General features: G+C 39.1%; 1 protein-coding gene across 3 annotated transcripts in view; it reads left to right on the top strand.

Moving 5' to 3' along the window:
• ARHGEF28 (Rho guanine nucleotide exchange factor 28) overlaps window positions 1–19,192 on the top strand; it is a 314,196-nt gene that overhangs the window by 282,618 nt on the left and 12,386 nt on the right. For 2 of the 3 annotated variants that reach the window (XM_034959953.3, XM_008962831.4), the window contains one exon: window positions 1,320–1,620. In XM_034959953.3, coding sequence (XP_034815844.2) covers window positions 1,320–1,620 — 301 coding nt within the window. Of the gene's footprint in view, window positions 1–1,319; window positions 1,621–13,017; window positions 13,096–19,192 lie in introns of all 3 variants that reach the window. The other variant, XM_063604431.1, reaches the window with a different exon arrangement.

Below are 19,192 nucleotides of genomic sequence, written 5' to 3'. Positions count from 1 at the left end.
GCCTGGGGGCTTCTAGGACACTAACCAAACATCTGTCATTTTGGATTTGTGTAAGACCTCATGAGGATTTTTCAATTTGTAGGTAGCCAAAGCTGGAAGCTTTCAGAGATAACGCATATCCATTTTGACTTAAAATATGGACAGTGCGGGCCAGGCGCGGTGGCTCATGCCTGTAATCCCAGAACTTTGGGAGGCCGAGGCGGGAAGATCACCTGAGGTTGGGAGTTCGAGACCAGCCTGGCCAACATGGTGAAACCCCGTGTCTACTAAAAATACAAAAATTAGCTGGGCTTGGTGGCGGGCCCCTGTAATCCCAGCTACTCAGGAGGCTGAGGCAGGAGAATCACTTGAACCCATGAGGCGGAGGTTGCAGTGAGCCGAGATCACGCCATTGCACTCCAGCCTGGGTGACAAGAGTAAAACACCATCTCAAAAAAAAAAAAAAAAAGGACAATGTGAGGGCCCAAGTCCTATGGGATCACTGCACTCTGCCTGAGATGCCCTTACCTGAGGAACAAACATAGAATCAAGTTGTCCTAGAAAGGCCAGGGTGGGTTTGTCCTGGAGGCACACTCACTGTGAGCGTGCTCTTTTTCCAGTATTTGAAGGACTGACTCTCTTTATATGATCTGTCTTAAGAGTTCTATTAGATGTAGCTTTTAGAAGATCAATTAACTATGAATATATACTATAGGCACTGAATTTAGCAAGTATAATACTATTCTGTTATGCTGAGCTGCTTCTCTCTTTGTAAATTTGATATAGTAAATTCAAAATCCATTTCACTAATAAGAGTTATTTATTTGCATCTTTTCTAACCATGCTTGAGAATCCTATTCGTCCCAGGAGTTTATTTTCCTGTGTTATGTGCATGTATGTTTTTTTATTGATAGTGCCTAAAGTTGTAGAAGTTGATAAGCTTACAAGATCTCTGTTGCAATCTGTTTTTCCTTTTAAGTTGGCTAAATTATGTTTATTGCAAACTCCTCATGTATATATGGATATGTTTTCAACTTTTTTATTTAGCAAAAGTAAAAACTGCTGCTTTCTCTGATTAAAATAAAGTGGAAACACTTTAATGTCATAGAGTGCCACTTTTTTTGTTGTTGTGGTTAAAGATATGCCATGCATAGCAAATTGAAGTTTTTGGTACTAGCTCATTAAAAGAGTATGGGAGAGGGGAGGGAGAAAAGAAGTGGTAATCTTGACCTCACTTTTACTGAAATCTTGATTCCTAAGATTCTCTCAGGAATAAATACTTTATGAAACTTGTATAAGTTAGAAAAATTATTGTACTTTTCCTCTGTTTCTTTACACAGGTAATGGAACTTAATCGATCTGAGAGTTTATGTCATGAAAACTCATTCTTCATCAATGAAGCTTTAGTACAAATGTCATTTAACACTTTCAACAAACTGAATCCATCAGTTATCCATCAGGATGCCACTTACCCTACAACTCAATCTCATTCCGACTTGGTGAGGACTAGTGAACATCAAGTAGACCTCAAGATGGACCCTTCTCAGCCTTCGAATGTCAGTCACAAACTGTGGACAGCCGCTGCTTCCGGCCATCAGATACTTCCTTTCCACGAAAGCAGCAAGGATTCTTGTAAAAATGGTAATTAACACTTTAAACATCATCTGTATAGTTTGAACAAGAAGTTGTCCCTCTGAATGGTTGGCTCTTGTGTAGAGTGAATCAAAGTCCTCCCTAGCATGGGAATAAATTGGTACTGATGAGCTGGAGTTTGCGGCATTCACTTTTCTTTGGGGAAGTCTGGGGACAGCCTTTGCTTGTAAGTTACCTAGACAAGTGAGACCATGGTCATAGGGCTTAGAGAATGCTCACAACATGTGAGAACCAGACAGGATTTTTAGATGTGTGGGTTAAAATAATAATGTCCTCTTAAAAGTAAAGCAACTTGATATGTACTCCCCACTATTGTGGACCCCACTACATCCTGAAACACCTATGTTGACACTCAGAAATAACAGATACCAACAGGGTTGGTAGTGGGACTTTATCAGGGCAATTTCCTGTAACGTTAGTGAAATCTTCTGTACTGCTATTAAACACCCAAAATGAAACTGTTAACATCATTTGTCATTGTAAAAAAAAAAAAAAAAAAAAAAAAAAAGTGTTGTCTCTCCATAAGTACCTCATAATAACACAATTTGCTAATCCCATTAAAGCATTTGCCAAGTATAAATGAAAGGCAGCTCGTGTTACCAGCTCCACATGAATCCGAGTGATTTAAATCTATGTCTATTATAAATTGTTTTCTGGGGGATATGAGGTAGGGAATGAGAAGAACTTGAAACCTCTCTACCGAAAAACAGATGGTATGCAATAGAATAAACAAATGGCTGGCCACATGGATGTGAAATAAATCACCCACAGCAAAATGTTTCAGAAACATAAAACAAGCAGTAGTATAGAAGTCTTCAGAACTGGATACAGATTTGTTTCTATGCTTAACATATATTCTTAGTTTGTCAGTTGGAGGATAATTTTTCAGCAACAAAAAGGTTTGAAGGTATTTGGCTTCTCCCAATTCAAGAGTGATAATTCTGATACTGCTTATAAGTTGATTTATTACTGATCCAAAAGGTGTTGATTCTTAATAGTGGCTAATTCTTTACATTACTTAAGTCACCGTGGTAACATTCTTCTTTCTTGTCAGCATATAGGAGAGAATGAAATAGTTTCTTAAAGTATTATTTCAGATATTCTTTAGATAAAGAAAAAATATGATGGAATAGTTCAGATTAAATAAAAGGTCAAGCAAAATTTTGAAAAATGTAACTTCTTTAATATATTATCTTGCAACTTTACTACAATAGAGAGCAGATTGCAGAATGCTTTTTCTAAGCACATGTTGCTTTGCTGTGTTGGTTCATTAATCTGCTATTTACAGTGCTTCATGTGGTTTTGTCAGCATGGTTTTACATACTGGCTTTGGTATAATTCCGAAACTCAGTTTGAGTTAAACCACATTCAGCTTTTGTTTAAAAGAAGCATGTCTCTTTTACTTTTTGTGTATCTCCCATCTTTTTCTATTGACTTATGCTTCAAAGTAAAAACTTTTTAAACCATTTGGCAGCATACTTGCAGTAGATAGAAAATGTACTAAGGAAATAAACAGTGATTATATACAAAACCAGTCTATCCACATGTAAGGAAGTAGAGCCAAAGGAAATGCTGAGAAATGTACTTACGCTTAAGAAATTGTATGTCCAGAGTAGGCCAAGGACGCTCAGGACATTGACAGGAGAGAGGAAAATCAACTTTGGCTTAAATCTCTCAGGAACATCCTGGTTTATATAAGTAGGGATTACATCAGAAATGCTGTGTGTACTGTTCACCACTGGAGTTTTGCAACTAGTCAAAAAACCTTATTTATGTTTGTTTACTTCATGATAAGCAATTTCTACAGGAGAGAAAAGAAAGTCAGAGAATAGGCGGTGATAAGAAAGTGGATTGAAAATAGGATATATACACTTAAGAGAGTGGTCAAGGCTAGATAAAATTATTCAAACCCTCCAGAGCTTTCACAGCTTTTATCATTGACAGTAACACAACATCAGCCACTGGTGATGGCCTTAGCTAGGCTCCGTGGGCGCTTGCCACACATGATCTTGGGGGACAGTGACTGCGGGGGGCCGGACAGGAAGAAGCAGGCTCCAGTGTGTGCTGGGTGGTAACAGATGATGTGCCAGAACCAAGGACCAGGCAGTGTCGTTGTCCCCTCTTCTGTGTTTTGCTACTGAATCTGGGTGAGTGGCCATCAGTAACCACTACTGAGGATCTCCATAGTTCACTGTAATCTGGCTAACATAATTTGCCTATAATGTTGTGGGCTGGTATTTTAGCTAAATGTGTACTTAACCATGATTTCATTCAGGCTTCAGTCACTCTTTCATTGTTAGGCCATAAGGTCAGCCGTTCCAGGTAACATCTTAAAGAATGGTTTGCCCTTTTGCCTAGTCTGGTACTGTCGATAGATGATCAGCTCAGATCAGTGAAAATGTGAATTTCTGGAACAGTAAGGCTGATGGGAAAAATTGTATATAAATACAATTCTCCAGTGTGTTTAGATACCACCTAGATAGGAATTTCTGTTGGTTTTTTCAGTACAGCCTCAGCAGACATTTTTGTGCTCTAATTGTGATTGGTTTCTGAATTGCTCTACCCCCACCCCTGCCACCAGTAATTATATGACACATCAAATTTCAGGCACTGTGCTAAGGTTTTACATGGGGAAACTCATTTAATACTCACAACAACCCACTGAGATGGTTCTGTCCTTTGAGAGGGGCAGCTGGGATACAGAAAGGTCAAGTAACTTGTCCAGGTCACATAGCTAGTAAATGGCAGAGCCGGGAATTGAACCTGGGAAGATTGGCTCTAGAGCCCATGCTGTCAATCATTACACTATACATTCTGAATTGCTTTTTTTTTTTTTTTTTTTTTTTTTGAGAAGGAGTCTCTCTTTGTCGCCCAGGCTGGAGTGCAGTGGTAATATCTTGGCTCACTGCAACCTCCACCTCCCGAGTTCAGGTGATTCTCCTGCCTCAGCCTCCTGAGTAGCTGGGATTACAGGTGCCCGCCATCACACCTGGCTGATTTTTGTATTTTCAGTAGAGACGGAGTTTCGCCAGGTTGTCCAGGCTGGTCTCAAACTCCTGACCTCAAGTAATCCACTGGCCTTGGCCTCCCAAAGTGTTGGGATTACAGGCTTAAGGCACCACACCCAGCCTAAATTATTAATTTCTAGAAAGCTGTTTTGAGCTGTACTTTTTTTTTTTTGAGATTGAGAGTCTCACTCTGTCGCCCAGGTTGGAGTTCAGTGGCGTGATTTTGAATCACTGCAACCTCCACCTCCTGGGCTCCACCTCGTGGACTCACTGCAACCTCCCACTTCAGCCTCCTGAGTAGATGGGACTACAGACTTGCACTATGCCCAGCTAATTTTTGGCTTTTTTATAGAGACGGGGTTTCCCCATATTGCCCAGGCTGGTCTTGAACTCCTGGACTGAAGCGATTGGCTGTTTCAGCCTCCCAAAGTGCTGGGATTATAGGCATGAGCCACCGCGCCCAGCCATGAGTTGTACTTTTTAAAGAAGTTGGTTTAGATATAGAACTAATCTAATCCTTTTGTAATGCCTAGTGGGATGTTCATGATTAAGGACCAGGTTTTTGTTTTTATTGGTTTTTTTTTTCTCCCCTCCTTCCCTTTTTAATAGTAACATTTGGAAAATATTTCTAAATGTTTTGGATTACTGTGGCCAACTCTTGCATGGGGCCTGAACATTTTCAGTATCATAAATACTCTTTAGCTTTACTTTTTTCCCATAAGGGATATTTTCTTAAAAATATTTTGTTTCTCTAATGTTGCCTAATAATAAACCCATGTTATCTGTAAATATTTCTTAAGATAGCACTTTAAAGAACTTTACTTTCCAGTTTTGGAAGTTATTTCATGAACAAAATTCTTGGATGTTCAAACATTAAATCCAAATTGGTATTTTATTTGTGGTGGAAGAGATGGTTGGTTTAAGAACTTTTTCTGTACTCCTCTGTGGGACACCAGCCAAGACTACAGAATATTTGAATTTCCTTAAACAATAGTCTCTGTGGGACAATTGCTATGTAATCGGCCCTATGAGATGCTCAACAGCATTACTCTGAAAGGCAAAAACAAAGAAACAACAATAAAAAACCCAACATTTTATCCTTGTGACTTTTTTTCTCCTAGCTTTAACATTTTAGAACTATATATTGAATGCATCTATATGTTATTTGCCTTTTTCATTAACAGGAAACATTTTATGGTGTAAAAATCTGAAATCCTAATCTCCCTTTTCAGTTGTATTTTTCTGTATGCCTCAATATTTGCAGGTTTCCCAAAAGTTCTCTTCAGTTCAGTTAAAGCATTATGATTTTGTTATGCGTATGCTAAAATGTAAGTCAAGCCAAATTTTATGTTAATAATATAGATACTGGGAAAAAAGTAACTTGATTAAGTTTGGGTTCTCTTTCCTTTTACTACATATTAGAATTTGGTGCCAAGGAAACTATTTTCAAAATTCAAAGCATTGTATTTAGAATACCTCATCTTGATAATTTTTTTTAAGAGACAGCTGTGTTAAACTTTGACAAGTTTTTTATGTAAGGGAAGAAAATAGAAAATTTCCAAATGAAAACCTATGCCATACTTAGTATTTAAATAACAGTCTTAAGAAGTGAGAGGATGATAATTTCTCATGTTTTACAATATTTCATAATTCAGAAATTGACGCCTTACTTGTGTAATCTATATGGAAAGAAGCTTTGCCCAAAGAACTTTAGGCAATTTTCCTGGAAATTGAAACTGGTATTAGACACCATAAACTTCTATGATGTGAGTGTATTTGAAGAGGGGGAATGTATTTGTTGACTAGGGCTGCCATAACAAAGTACCACAGGCTAGGGGGCTTAGACAACAGAAATTTATTTCTTCAGTTCTGGAGGCTAGAATTAGAGATCAAGGTGTTGGCAGCCTTGGTTTCTTCCGAGGCCTCTCTCCTTGACTTGCGGATGAGATGGCCACCTTCTTCCTGCGTCTTCACCTGGTCTTCCCCCTGTGCCTGTCTGTGCCCCAATCTCTCTTTATATCAGTGATATTGGATTAGGGCCCACCATAATGACCTCAATTAACTTTATTCTTTAAAGCTGTATCTACAAATACATTCTGAGCTACTGGGGGTTAGGACCTCAACATGTGAATTTTGGGGGGACACAGTTCAGCTCTTAACAGGGGACAAAATGATGATTTTTCTCCCTACCATAGTTTTAGGTGTCATGAAGGCCTTGATTTAATATTAAAAAGCCTGAATTTTATATATACCAAAGTTGAACTATAACAACATTGTTAGTTTTTTGACTTGGTAAGGGAAGTGAATTGAACTTTGTAAAGAAAATAATAATTACATAATAATAAAATTGTGATGAATATTTATATCTGTATATTGATAGATGTTGAAGTCTGTTATCAAGCCTAGTTCAACACATAGAAATTAAGGCAGGAATATTGAATCCATTTCCTATTTAGTGAAACTAGAGCAGAAAATATTGAGTCTATAGGTTTATTTCCTACTTATAGTTTTATTTCCAAGCCTAGGCCTTAACTAAGGGGCTTTGGGAATTGTGAGTGCTCTGATTGGGAGGGACATTACGTGCCTTTATTTGGGATTGCTTAAATGAAAACAAAGCTGAAGGGTTGAAGACATTAATTACAACATCAAATTATTATCCAGAGATATATATAGGAGTCTGAGGAAATCATCTGGCAACTCTTTCTTCTAGAATCGCGACTATCACATTAGGTTATGTTTTAAAGGAAACTATAATATTGCTTGCTCTTGGTAATCTATATCATGACAAAAATATAAAGTACTGGGCTCAAGGGCTTAATTTTCATCTTTCTCATCGACAAGTGGAGATGATTGACTTTAGCCTTTTGCAGATTTTATACAAGGAAAAGCAAAGATGACATTCGCTTGTAGAGCCTGGTGAGCCAGGAGTGCTTACTGCCAACTTCCTGATTGCATATTTCTCTGGGGGCAGGTTGGCTATGTGAGCCAACTGGGCCAGGGCCATCCCGCCTCAGCACACAGAGCCTAAGACACAGCAGGAGAGCAAAACCAGCAGGTGGGTGGATTCAGAGGCAGCCAGCCAGCCATGCGGGTGTCTGTTCATCTCTACCCTGGGTTCCAGTTTAGTTTGGACAAGCTGCTGAAGTGTGGGAGTCCACATGGTGTGAATGCTCCAGAGAGCGTCAGAGGTTAGGCCTGGCCCTGGCCATCCTGAGCTTTAAAAATGAAAAAAATAATACATGCACACATATACACACACACACATGGTCTATGGGCTACATGTTTGACCTCTCTAGTATGATGTGGCTTTACTCTCAAAGAGACTAAGGCTTGGGTTTGGAGGGGAAATTTGTATACCAAACATAACTGAAGGATGAGGCTTGCTGCCTTCAGTCACAGTGACTGATGGGGTAATAATCTGGCTTCAGCAAAGGAAAGGAAGCATCACTGTCTCCATGTATCAGAATCTGGGGACTGTCTTCTCCCCATCCAGCTATGCAGATTTTGTTTTTAAGGTTTGCTTAAAATGTGGAATGTTCGGCTGAGTACCATTGATTTATGTTTGCCTAAGAAGAATGTGACCATCTGTCTTAGGGGGTGGCACGCTTTTCCTTAAAGGGTCCTATAGTAAATATTTTAGTTTTTGCAAGCCACCGGATCTTTGTTACAACTAGTCAACTCTGTCATTGTAGCTTGCAAAGCAGCCATAGACAATATGTAAATAATAAGTTTAGCTGTGTTCCAGTGAACTTTCTAAAAACAGGTGGCTGTAGTTTGCCTACCCCAGAGGCTGGTTTCCAAACTTTCTTTTCCTCCACTTAAGTTGAGGAGTGACAATTACACTCCTCCTTGTTTGGAATGTTCACCTTTGGGTGAATTAATAGTGCAATATTATATGGCATTTCATGACATTCAAAAGCAGATTTGAATTCATGATCTCATTTGCTCTTTATAATGATTTTGTAAAATGATGGTTACTGTCTCTGTAAAGAGACAACTTTTCTCTTTCACTTTTTGTTCAGTCTCTGAAAACATAAATTCAGGAAGAGATAGCCGAATATACTAGATGGAGTTTAAGGCCAGAGGCTTAAAACTTGGAGAAACCCTTCTCCCCAACTCCAGCTCCCCAAATTCTGTGATGGTATTGAGGAGGGTCACCCTCTGACTGTGCAGCTAATGAGAAGTAAGATACATGGATAGGAATTTGTTGCTAGAATCATGCTTCCCATAGCTGGCTATGCATCAGAGTTTGCTGTGGCGAACAAAAAAAAATACAGGTTCCTCTATTCAGAGATTGTGATTTGAATCAGGGCTTGGCTGGAGCCTGCAAACTTGTGTATCTAACATTCTTCTTAGTTGATTCTGAAGCAGCCAGCCTGATGCATGTCCCCGGATTGCTGGCCTGGGATACTGGACTTGATATAAGAGAACTTTGCTTCAAACCCTGGACTCTGGCTCCTACTGCCGTGTGATCCCTAAGTCTTAGTTTCCCCATCTGTACAAATGGGAAGGAAGTGTTAACATAATTATTTTTTAAAATGCCTGGCATGTCCCGGGGATCCAGTGAGCATCAGCTTCCTTCCTACATTCTGGAAATAATGTATTCCGATTGTGATTCAGGGGTCGCCTGCCAACAAAATGAAAGTGTTTCCTAAACGTTGTTAGAAAGCCAATAGTTTAAAATATAAAATAATTAGCTGTAAATTGGGAAATTTTTTACTCAGATTGGAAATACATTAGAATAAAAAGGGTAACTATCTTTCCATATCAATCTCAGAGGAGGTGTTTGTCAGTGGATCACCAGAATTGTTTTGGGGACGAAGCTCTGATAGCACAGCATTTTGCTTCTTCCTTTTGTTCCTCTGTCTACTGGAACAAGTTACGTAAGTCAACCACATTTTTAGAACCAGATATAAACACCCAAGTGTCAGATACTCTGACAACATGACTGAACATCACCTCCATTTGGGATGGAAAGCTTCCTATCTACAGACCATCCAACACTTGTTGGTTACATTATGTAAATATACCCCCAGGAAGACTTCTAATTGTACTTTGGTTTCTGGAGTGGGCTCTCCTACTAGAAAGAAAATGTCAAAAGCAGCCTACAGGAATATTCTAGTGTAAACTATTTGTCATTTTAAGTCTATAGATTCTGTTCTAGTTTATCACCTTAATCTCTTTTTGAGTTTGGTTATCCTGAATCAATTTGTACTTGTTAGTTCTGGAGAAACTGATAAAAATCATGGTTCAGCATCGCCAGAAAGCATCTCTTGTTAGCACTTATAATTTGAATTATATGGGGTAATAATTTATGTAATGTCTGTCCCACTAGAGAGAAAGCTTCATGTGGGTAGAGCATTACATATTTCTCTCTTGTTAACTGCTCTATCACCAGCAGCAAGTAGTGTTTGATATATGATGAAGATTTGATAAACATTTATGAAATGAATGGAGGAGTCTAGGTCCACACTCATTAGCAGAAATGAAAGCAACCATGAGCTGAAGCCACACAGTTGACTCTTTTACTGAGGCATTGAAAGAAGTTGAGGTATCAGAGAAATGGGGTGTGTAATGGTGGTTATCACAGGCAGGATAGATGAGTGTCTCCGGCTAGCTAATTGGATCAAGTGTTTGTTTTAAACTTTTTGTAATATGGTGCATGTTAGATAGCATTCTTAAAATGTTGGGGTAACTGTAAGATTGTTTGCCTTTAATATCTTACTGGATTCCTAGTAGTAGACTTAAAAAATTACAAACTTTTCTTCTGCCTCATTAGTATTGGGTAAATTTATCAATGTATAGTACTATATGTATCAGTTTGGCATAGGTACTTTTTGTTCAGTTCTAGAGATCATCTTTTTTTTATTTTACTTTAAGTTCTTGGATACGTGTGCAGAACATGCAGGTTTGTTGCATAGGTATACATGTGCCATGGTAATTTGCTGTACCTATCAACCCATCATCTAGGTTTTAAGCCCCTCATGCATTAGGTATTTGCCCTAATGGAGAGCATCTCTTTACATGAGTTATTTTTCCATTAGAATATTGTATACATGTAGCCCCCATATGGCCATGCATAGGAGTTGAGAACTTAAAAAGTTAAAATGTGTTTCCCATAAAATGCTTTATGGTACCCTGAGCTTTAGAAATGAATCCAGTGCTGTCATTGTAGGAAGATGACACATTTACCATTTAATTGTTATATCAATAACAATTAGTCAGCTTATCTGTTCACTGGGGTATTTCTTTTTTAACCATAAAGTAGCTTGAATACCATGACATCAAGCATGGGTGGCCAGTTCAACATCAATGAAACACTTTCTTAAACTCTTTTTTCTTCTGCTAAATCCTACTTAACAGTTCAGTGCATCTCCCCAGGCAAAAACAATTAGTATTTGTTTAGTTAAATGTGCTCCTAGAATGTGAACCAATTTCCCTGGCATGGCCTTCTAGTTATCAGCCTTAAAATGTTGCCTGAAACATCAAATATTTATTATAGCAAACTTAAAATGAAGTGTGGTTGAATCTTAAGAAATAGATCCCTTTGCTTTACCCCAGACTGACTGAAACATACTTGTGTTCTTAGTGGGTCACTTTTCAGACACAGCCAAGGAGGAAGAGTTGTTCTGCTCAGACCTTTGACCAGATGATAAATAAGCCTGGGCCTTAGTTTTGATCTGTGGAGATGTTAATTTGCCACGATAAATCACTGTTGAATTTCCTTGAATAAGGGGCCACAGTATCCATTCTCTTTCTGGATAAGATATTAATTCAGTTTAATTTGAAATGTTAATGCTTGGATTGAAGATTTACCTAAGGAAAAATGTAGGCTTCCAAAGGGTGTAGTTATGCAGGATAGGTTTCTGAGCCTTTTGCTGAACAATTTCATAGTAAGGCTGTTCAAATTTAATTATTTTCACAGTGACTCTTTTCCATACTCTTTTTGTACAAGTTTTATTACACTATGGCTTTTTCTCTCTAAAACATAACATGGTGCATGTTTGTATGAAATACAGAATATTTGGATCGTCCACTAGAAATTCGGGAGACTCTGCTTCTCTGATGAATTGAGGCTGTTTTTAAGGAATGGTGCTGTAAGGCTTTGGAAGAACCGTTTACAAGCAAAACATTGGCAGAGTTTTAATTTTATTTAATGACCTGCTTCCTACCAGTGATCTCGGCACCCTGTGCAATGATTTGCAATCAATTAATCATACAGAATGAATGCTGTAACACTGCAATAAGGGCATTGCACTCTAAGAGTCTCATAAATCCACCAGAAACAAAAAACAGGAATTGCATGCTCAAAGACTTCCTCATGCAAAACCCCAGATGAAAAGGTGATTTTATGTTCTGTTTTCTAAAGTGTCCTGAGAAGCCTTAAGACTTTCTTGTGGATTCTGAGTTTTGAAGTTTCCATTTCTCAAAGACTGTTTGGCCCTTTACTGGGCTGTCATCATAGGATTCTATAAGTTTTCGCCTCATTCAGTTTAGTCACTGATCATTTAGATGGGGGAATTCTTGATTCTGAATTACCAAGAGAAGCCCATGGCTTTGTGTTTTCCTCCGAATTTAGGGCAGTCACTTTCAACTGCAAGAGGCCATATTTTGGGGAGCCTTTGTAGAAATGATTCAGAAAGGAGACATGTTTCCATCCTGGGAATACACTGACATTTGCTAGAGGCAGATGGCAGAAGATAGGATAGTGTGACATCAGAAGTCAAGGAGGCTTCACATACTTGGCTTTGCCGAAAGCTTCTGGAATCTGCGTGTTCAGGATCTTAAGCTTGTGTGCTTGTCATTTCAGATGTGCCCTTGCAGTTAACTGTTTAACTATGATGGATTTTTTTTTTCTAATTTTAGCGTAGTAAATATAGAGCTATTAAACATTCTTAAAATTATATAAGCCTAAACCCTTGGATGTGTGTATATTTTGTTGTCTTTATTCATTTTCATATGGTTCTGTTTTTGGAATGTTCTTATAACAAGAACATGGAAGTTTAATATATATTCCATCTGACTAAAACTGAACCCTCTTTAAAGAAACTAAAGGTTTTCAAAGCTGTTTTACTTCCAATGAGTAGTTTAAACTTCTAGTTCATGATGGATTTATTCCTATCAAAAAGTTGTACTATTTTTGATTACTTGTTAATGTATCCAGATTGGCATGTTAGACACAAGTAGAGCACATCCTGTATTTTTGGATGCTTGATGCTTCTGTTCAGCATAAGCCCTAAAAAATACCAAGTTTTGCAAATGCAAAGTACTTTTCATTGGCATGGAAATTGGAGGGAAAAAACACAATGAATATTTTGGCCAAAATGTGATGGTCTGTTAGTCAGCATCTGGTAATGCGGCCATATTTTGCATTCAGGCTCCAGTATGACAAAGTGCAGTTGTACATTGACATCTCCCCCGGGACTGTGGACTGGAACCACATCTACTTTGAAAGGTAATACTGCAAGGGGGGTGCTTAGCCTTCTTTTAGGGTACTCCACTCAACTACCTACATAATTTGGTTTTTAAAATGTTTTGGTTTATGCTAAACAAGCAGTCTGAGATAAAGCATGGTAAAAAAAACTCAAATACTAAATTTGTCTTTATGAGCTCCCTTTCTCTGATGAGCTGGCTATGAGTCCGTTACCTTCATGAATATGGAGCAAAAAGCCTAAATCTGAACTCTGTCGGCTGGAAGCAGACAAAGTACTGGGAAAAATTACATCAAAGTGTGCTACTGGTAGAAGTTATCATTGGTCTTGGCAAGACTACAGAGGGTTTTTTTCAAATGCTGCTGCCAGTAAATTAAAATATTTTCTCTTTGTATTTGTCGGGTAAGAGATATAGATATATAGGTAAGATGAATATATTTGTCAGGTTCAATCTCTTGCCTACTATGATAGCCAGTCCCTTCACCCCCTCTACCATAGGATAGACACACAATTGAATTCTTCTTTGTGTAAAACAAGGTGGGCTTAAAGGTAAAACATTGATCTTCTCAAACAAACTTACAGGACTTCTGGTGGTGACTATTTTCAGTTTCTTTAGAGAGACTGTTGGCTAACTTTGAGGATGCATGGTTCACGAAAGTTTCAGAAAATATGTTGCATGAAGGGATAATTAAATGACTGAGTTAACACTAACCCAGAAAAAAACACTAGGGTTGAAACAAACCCTAGTTTCTTCTGGTCAAAAGTGATGTTGCTTAGCAATAGACTCTAAAATGCATTATCCAATTTATTTTATTTATTGAGACATAATTTACATAGAGTGAAATGCTTAGCAATATCATTTTTGACCAGAATGACCAAGAAATGAATCAGACCAGACATGTTCCTGTGAGGAACTGCCATTCAAGATGAAAAAATAATGAATCCAACCCCCATTGCCTGCAGCCAAGTTTCAGTAAATGTTGACTGAAAACACACTTTTCCAATGTAATGAGCCTTATGTACATTTATTGATACTTCACTATTAAGTGAGGGACTTGAGTGAAGAAAAGAATGGATGAACACATCAAGTGCACTTTATTTATACTGAACAATGGAGATGACAGGCTGGCATAGTGATTAAGATGGAAGGCTTGGGAATTATGCCTAGGTTCAGATTCCAGCTCAGTCATTTATTATCTATGAAATTTTAAGCAGGTGTTTAAACTTACTTGGTGTCTCAGTTTCCTCATCTCTACAGTTGGATTTCTGATAGTATCTACTTTGGAGGTGGTATGATGATTACATAAAACAATGTGTGTACAAGTCTTAGACCTTTGTGAGCACTTAATAAACACTACTGTTATCACTGTTACTATTATATCTTGTGGTGAGAAAGGAGTACATGATTAGGAAGTGCATTTGGTGCATTCGAGCCACTGGGCTGCTTCTAAAGTGGTTGCTCTGGTGACCAGAGAGACTTGTTATGCCTCATTTGGGTATCACATGAATCAGCACACCTCAAAAATTATTCCACAGTTTGGATGTTAGTATTAGGTATTATAGAAGAATTTCCCATAATCAAATAATATTGAGAAATGCTGATTTTTGGGAAGGCACAACTTTTCCCAAACTTCTACTGTGCTCCTGTGCACTGTGAATCTGCAGAAGTGGCCCTTCCCAAACCCCTTTCAACCACAGCATCCTTTGGAGGCCAGCATCTTGCAAGACTACTTATTCCTTGAAATACACTTTGGAAAAAACACTGATGTCAGGGGATATTGAAATAAACTCACTGCATGCGGCACACCCTTCAAAGACATTTTTCCTCCCTTTGGAACAGTTGAAATTCAAATGACATATCCTAGCATGATTTGCCACATGGGTTGTGTTTTGAAACCCAAATCTAACACAACAAATTTCAGATAGAGCTTTGTTTAGCCCCCAGGCCAGTTTTTGGTCCCGTGGATAAGGGTTGGTATCCAGACCTCTTAGAGCTTTTCTGCATCAGCTTTCCAGGGCTTATTCAAACCCTCCATGTGCTGGAAGTCCCTCACCCTTTATGAGGCACAGGAGGCGATATGCTTGCATCTCGATCTCTCAGCCTCGGCTCATGCTGTTCTCTCCTTTCTCATCCTGTGTTCCAGTCATGGGAAGTTCTGTTCATTGTGTGGAAGGCTATGCACCCCCACATCCCCAACCTTTTGTACATGTGTTTCCTCTATCGAGAATATTCTGTCCTCCACCTTTTACTCTCCACCTGATGACCCCATACTTAATCTTTCAGGACTTGGCTCCAGGGCCACGTGCTTCCACAATATTTTCTCACTTGTTTGCTTTATGCAGTTTATTTATTGAGACATAATTTACATAGGGGGAAATGCTCAGATACTGTCTACTGTCCAGTCAGTTTTGTGGGAAGAATATCAAGGCACAGAGCACTCTGTCACCCTAGAAAGTTCCCATATGCCCCTTTCCAGTCAACCCCTCCCCTTCAAAGCAGCGACTCCTCTGCAATCCATCACCATGGGTGAATTTCGCTGATTCTAGAATGGAATGGAATGGAACACTTTGTACCTTTTGGTGTCTAGCTTTTTTCACTCAGCATATTATTTTTGAGAGGCAACCATATTATTGCATGAGCCCATAGTTGGTTCCCTTGTATTATGTTTCATTGATGAATATTCCAAAGTTTACTTATCCCCTCCTTGTTGATGGACATCTGGCTTATTTCTAATTTTTAGCCAGTCTGAATAAAGCTGCTATAAACATTCTTGTACAGGATTTTGTGAATTATGTTTATATTTCTCTTGGATTAATACTTGGGAGAATTGCTACTAGGATAGGTGTCTTTAACTTTCAAGAAACTGTGCAACAACTTTATACTGTGAAATAGTGATTGTCCTGACTACAAACCTCCATGGTGCTGAGACCAGGTTTTGTTCAACGTGATTTTCCTGGTGTCCAGCCCAGGGCAGGGCACATGCTAGACATTCAGTGTTTATTGAAGAATGAATGAATAAGAAGTTCAAATCAGTTTTCATTCTGACATCTCTACTACTAACTGACAAAAAATGAATGCTCTGTCCATCAAGGAGATGGAAATTTTATTGGCTAAATGTGGGCTGATTATAGGCAGGCAAAAACAGGAGAGACATAGCTTCCTTCTTATTGTGCTCTTGGACTTGCCTCTCTCGTTTCAGGGTGGCAGCATGTGCAGGTAAAATCAGGTGTGCAAGTTGACACAGGCCATAGAAGGGTCCCAATCACCAGTATAGCTGAGCTCACCTCCTGCAGTTAAATCTCCCAACACTCCCATTCAAGACCCTCCCAAACCTCCTTTTTCATCCCCCCTACCCTTTGGTTCACCTGCACAAATACGTTTCAGCCAAACTTGACAACTCTCCCTACTTTGTGACATGTTGCATTCTCTCCCCTTTGCAGTGGCCACAGACTCCACCCAGAAGGCCTGCCACATGCAGCCACAGCCATCTCTTTCTGTGGACACCCTGGGCAGCTTTCAAGGTGCAGTTCATGTGCTTTCTCCTCTCTGAAGTGTTCCTTGGCCACCACATCTGGAAGCTTGCTCTCTTTGGAGAGTCTTTGAGATGGTGTCCACCTGTGGACAATGTTCATTAGCCACTTAGCAGGATATTCTGCTTTTATTCTACTTGTCTGTGTCTTTCTGCTCTGTGAGGTAATAGGCTTCTTAAGGGACATGTATGTAGTGGCCCTCAGCAGTCTGATAGGAGCTGAGGCTGCTGGCCACTAAGTAGCTGATGCTAGTCTTCATGATCCTTGCTCTTGATGGCCGATTCCATTAAAGAGGAGTTAATTACATGGTAATGCCATAGCTCCTTCTTAAGAGGAGGCTTTAGTACAAACTAGGGAATTCATGTCACCTGGTGGACAATTGAAAGGAAGCCGCTTTCTTGGCCAGGTGCAGTGGCTCATGCCTATAACCTCAACACTTTGGGAGGCTGACGTGGAAGGATTGCTTGAGCCCAGGAGTTCAAGACCAGCTTGGGCAACATAGTGAGACCCCCCCCCATCATTAAAAAAAAAAGAAAAAAAAAATCAAAAATTAGCCAGGCATGGCGGAGTGCGCCTATAGTCTTAGCTACTTGGTGCTGAGGCAGGAGGATCACATGAGCCTGGGAGGCTGCAGTAAGCTGTGGTCATACCACTGCACTCCAGTTTTTGTGACAAAACAAGACTGTCTTAAAAAAAAACTTTCTTTAGGATCCAGTGCTAGTTACAGATCAGATGTTGTCAGGAAGCACAGATATCAAAAGCTAGATTATTGCTATATATCATTTGTATGCACAAAACAATTTAAAGTCATCTCCCATAGGGAAAGATGGCTCCAAGGAGTAAAGGAATAGAGCAGTTTATCATGAGACTTGGTCTTAGTAGGTTGCCCAGGCTGGCCTGAGACTCCTGGGTTCAAGTGATCCCCCTGCCTCAGCCTCCTCAGTAGCTGGGACTATAGGCACGAGCCACAACACCTGGCTTTATGTTCTCTTTTGATTGCTGTTTTGGTACTTTAAGGGCCTAATTTTTCTTCTGTTTTACAAACTGCCTAATTTTATAATTGTATAATTCCTAAAAATGTTTAAGTTTAATTTCTAGAAATATGGAGGAGGGACCTTTATTCTTATAACAAACTTAAATGTAAAAAGAACACCTGAGGGTATTAATATCTGCACTAAACGAAATACAGTCTATATGTTAGGTTGTACTTTTAAGATTATAATCATTTACGAGTGACAAACGCAAGGCTGTGGCTGTGGTTCGGAAAGATGTTTCAGGGTTTGGTTTCTTAGCAGATGTCATTTCAAACAAATAAGAATTTAAAAAATAATGTTTCTCATTTTTAAAAGGAAAAAAGTTTTATGTTTTCCTGAATACTGTGAATATCAATTTCTCAAACCAGAATAGGTCTGTAAGTTCTTTGACATCTCATAATTTTGTAGTTGATAAAGAGGAAAAAACAATCATTTGTAGACCTTAGAAGTACCCCCAACACTTTGGGAGGCCGAGGCCAGCAGCTCATTTGAGGTCAGGATTTCGAGAGCCTGACCAACATGGTAAAACCCCGTCTCTACTAAAAATACAAAAATTAGCCAGTCATGGTGGCAGGTGCCTTTAATCCCAGCTACGTGGGAGGCTGCGGCAGGAGAATGGCTTGAACCCGGGAGGTGGAGGTTGCAGTGAGCCGAGATCGCGCCACTGCACTCCAGCCTGGGTGACATAGTCCTACTCTTTCTCAAAAAACAACAACAACAAAAAAATTAAAAATTAAAAAGAATTGGTTGCCAATTTTTAAGAAGTCTGGTAATAACATAATTATTAAGAAGCAGGTAGAACTAATTAGCTTGGGTGTGTTAGGTTTAATTGCTTGCCTTCTTCTCTGGCTCAAAGAAAAACATTGCATCTTGTATGCTTAAGAATTGTAACAGCTGTTTTTCCCTCTACTGAACCAGTAAGAAGTAAATGCAGCATTAAAATTCCTAGGTTGATTTCCTGCCTCACTCAGCTGGCAGAGAAATGAATTTGATTTTTCTTCTCTCAGCAAAATGAGAGGCATAACTCTTTTAGTGTGGGTAGGGTTGTGAGGCAGGCAGTTCCCCAGAAAGTTGGCTTTTTTGCCAAGGTACTTAGAAGTCCCTGGTCTCTAGAGCCTTAAGAGGAATTCAGAGTCATGAAAATACTACCCTATTCTTGAGGCTGATGACCTGTATGTCATTTAATTCAGCGCATTCAGAAAAAGTTCCGACTTCTTTTTATTTATTTATTTATTTTGAGACGGAGTCTCGCTCTGTCACCCATGCTGGAGTGTAGCGGTGTGATCTCAGCTCACTGCAAGATCCGCCTCCCAGGTTCATGCCATTCTCCTGCCTCAGCCTCCTGAGAAAATTTCCTACTTCTTAACAGAGACTCCAAGATTGACTATCTTAATTTGTTTTGATTATTTACAAATTGACTTTGACATATTTCTTGTCTACCTGATTGTATTATGGACAATTTTAAACATATACAAAATTATAATATAATAGCCACTCATGTTCTGATCACTCAACTTCAGAAAATCGGGAACTTATGCCTAATTGTGTTTCTTCT

This window comes from Pan paniscus, chromosome 4 (assembly GCF_029289425.2).
Source record: "Pan paniscus chromosome 4, NHGRI_mPanPan1-v2.0_pri, whole genome shotgun sequence".
NCBI lineage: Eukaryota > Metazoa > Chordata > Mammalia > Primates > Hominidae > Pan > Pan paniscus.
Note: the sequence above shows the minus strand (reverse complement) of the source record. Positions and strands in the feature narration are given on the sequence as shown.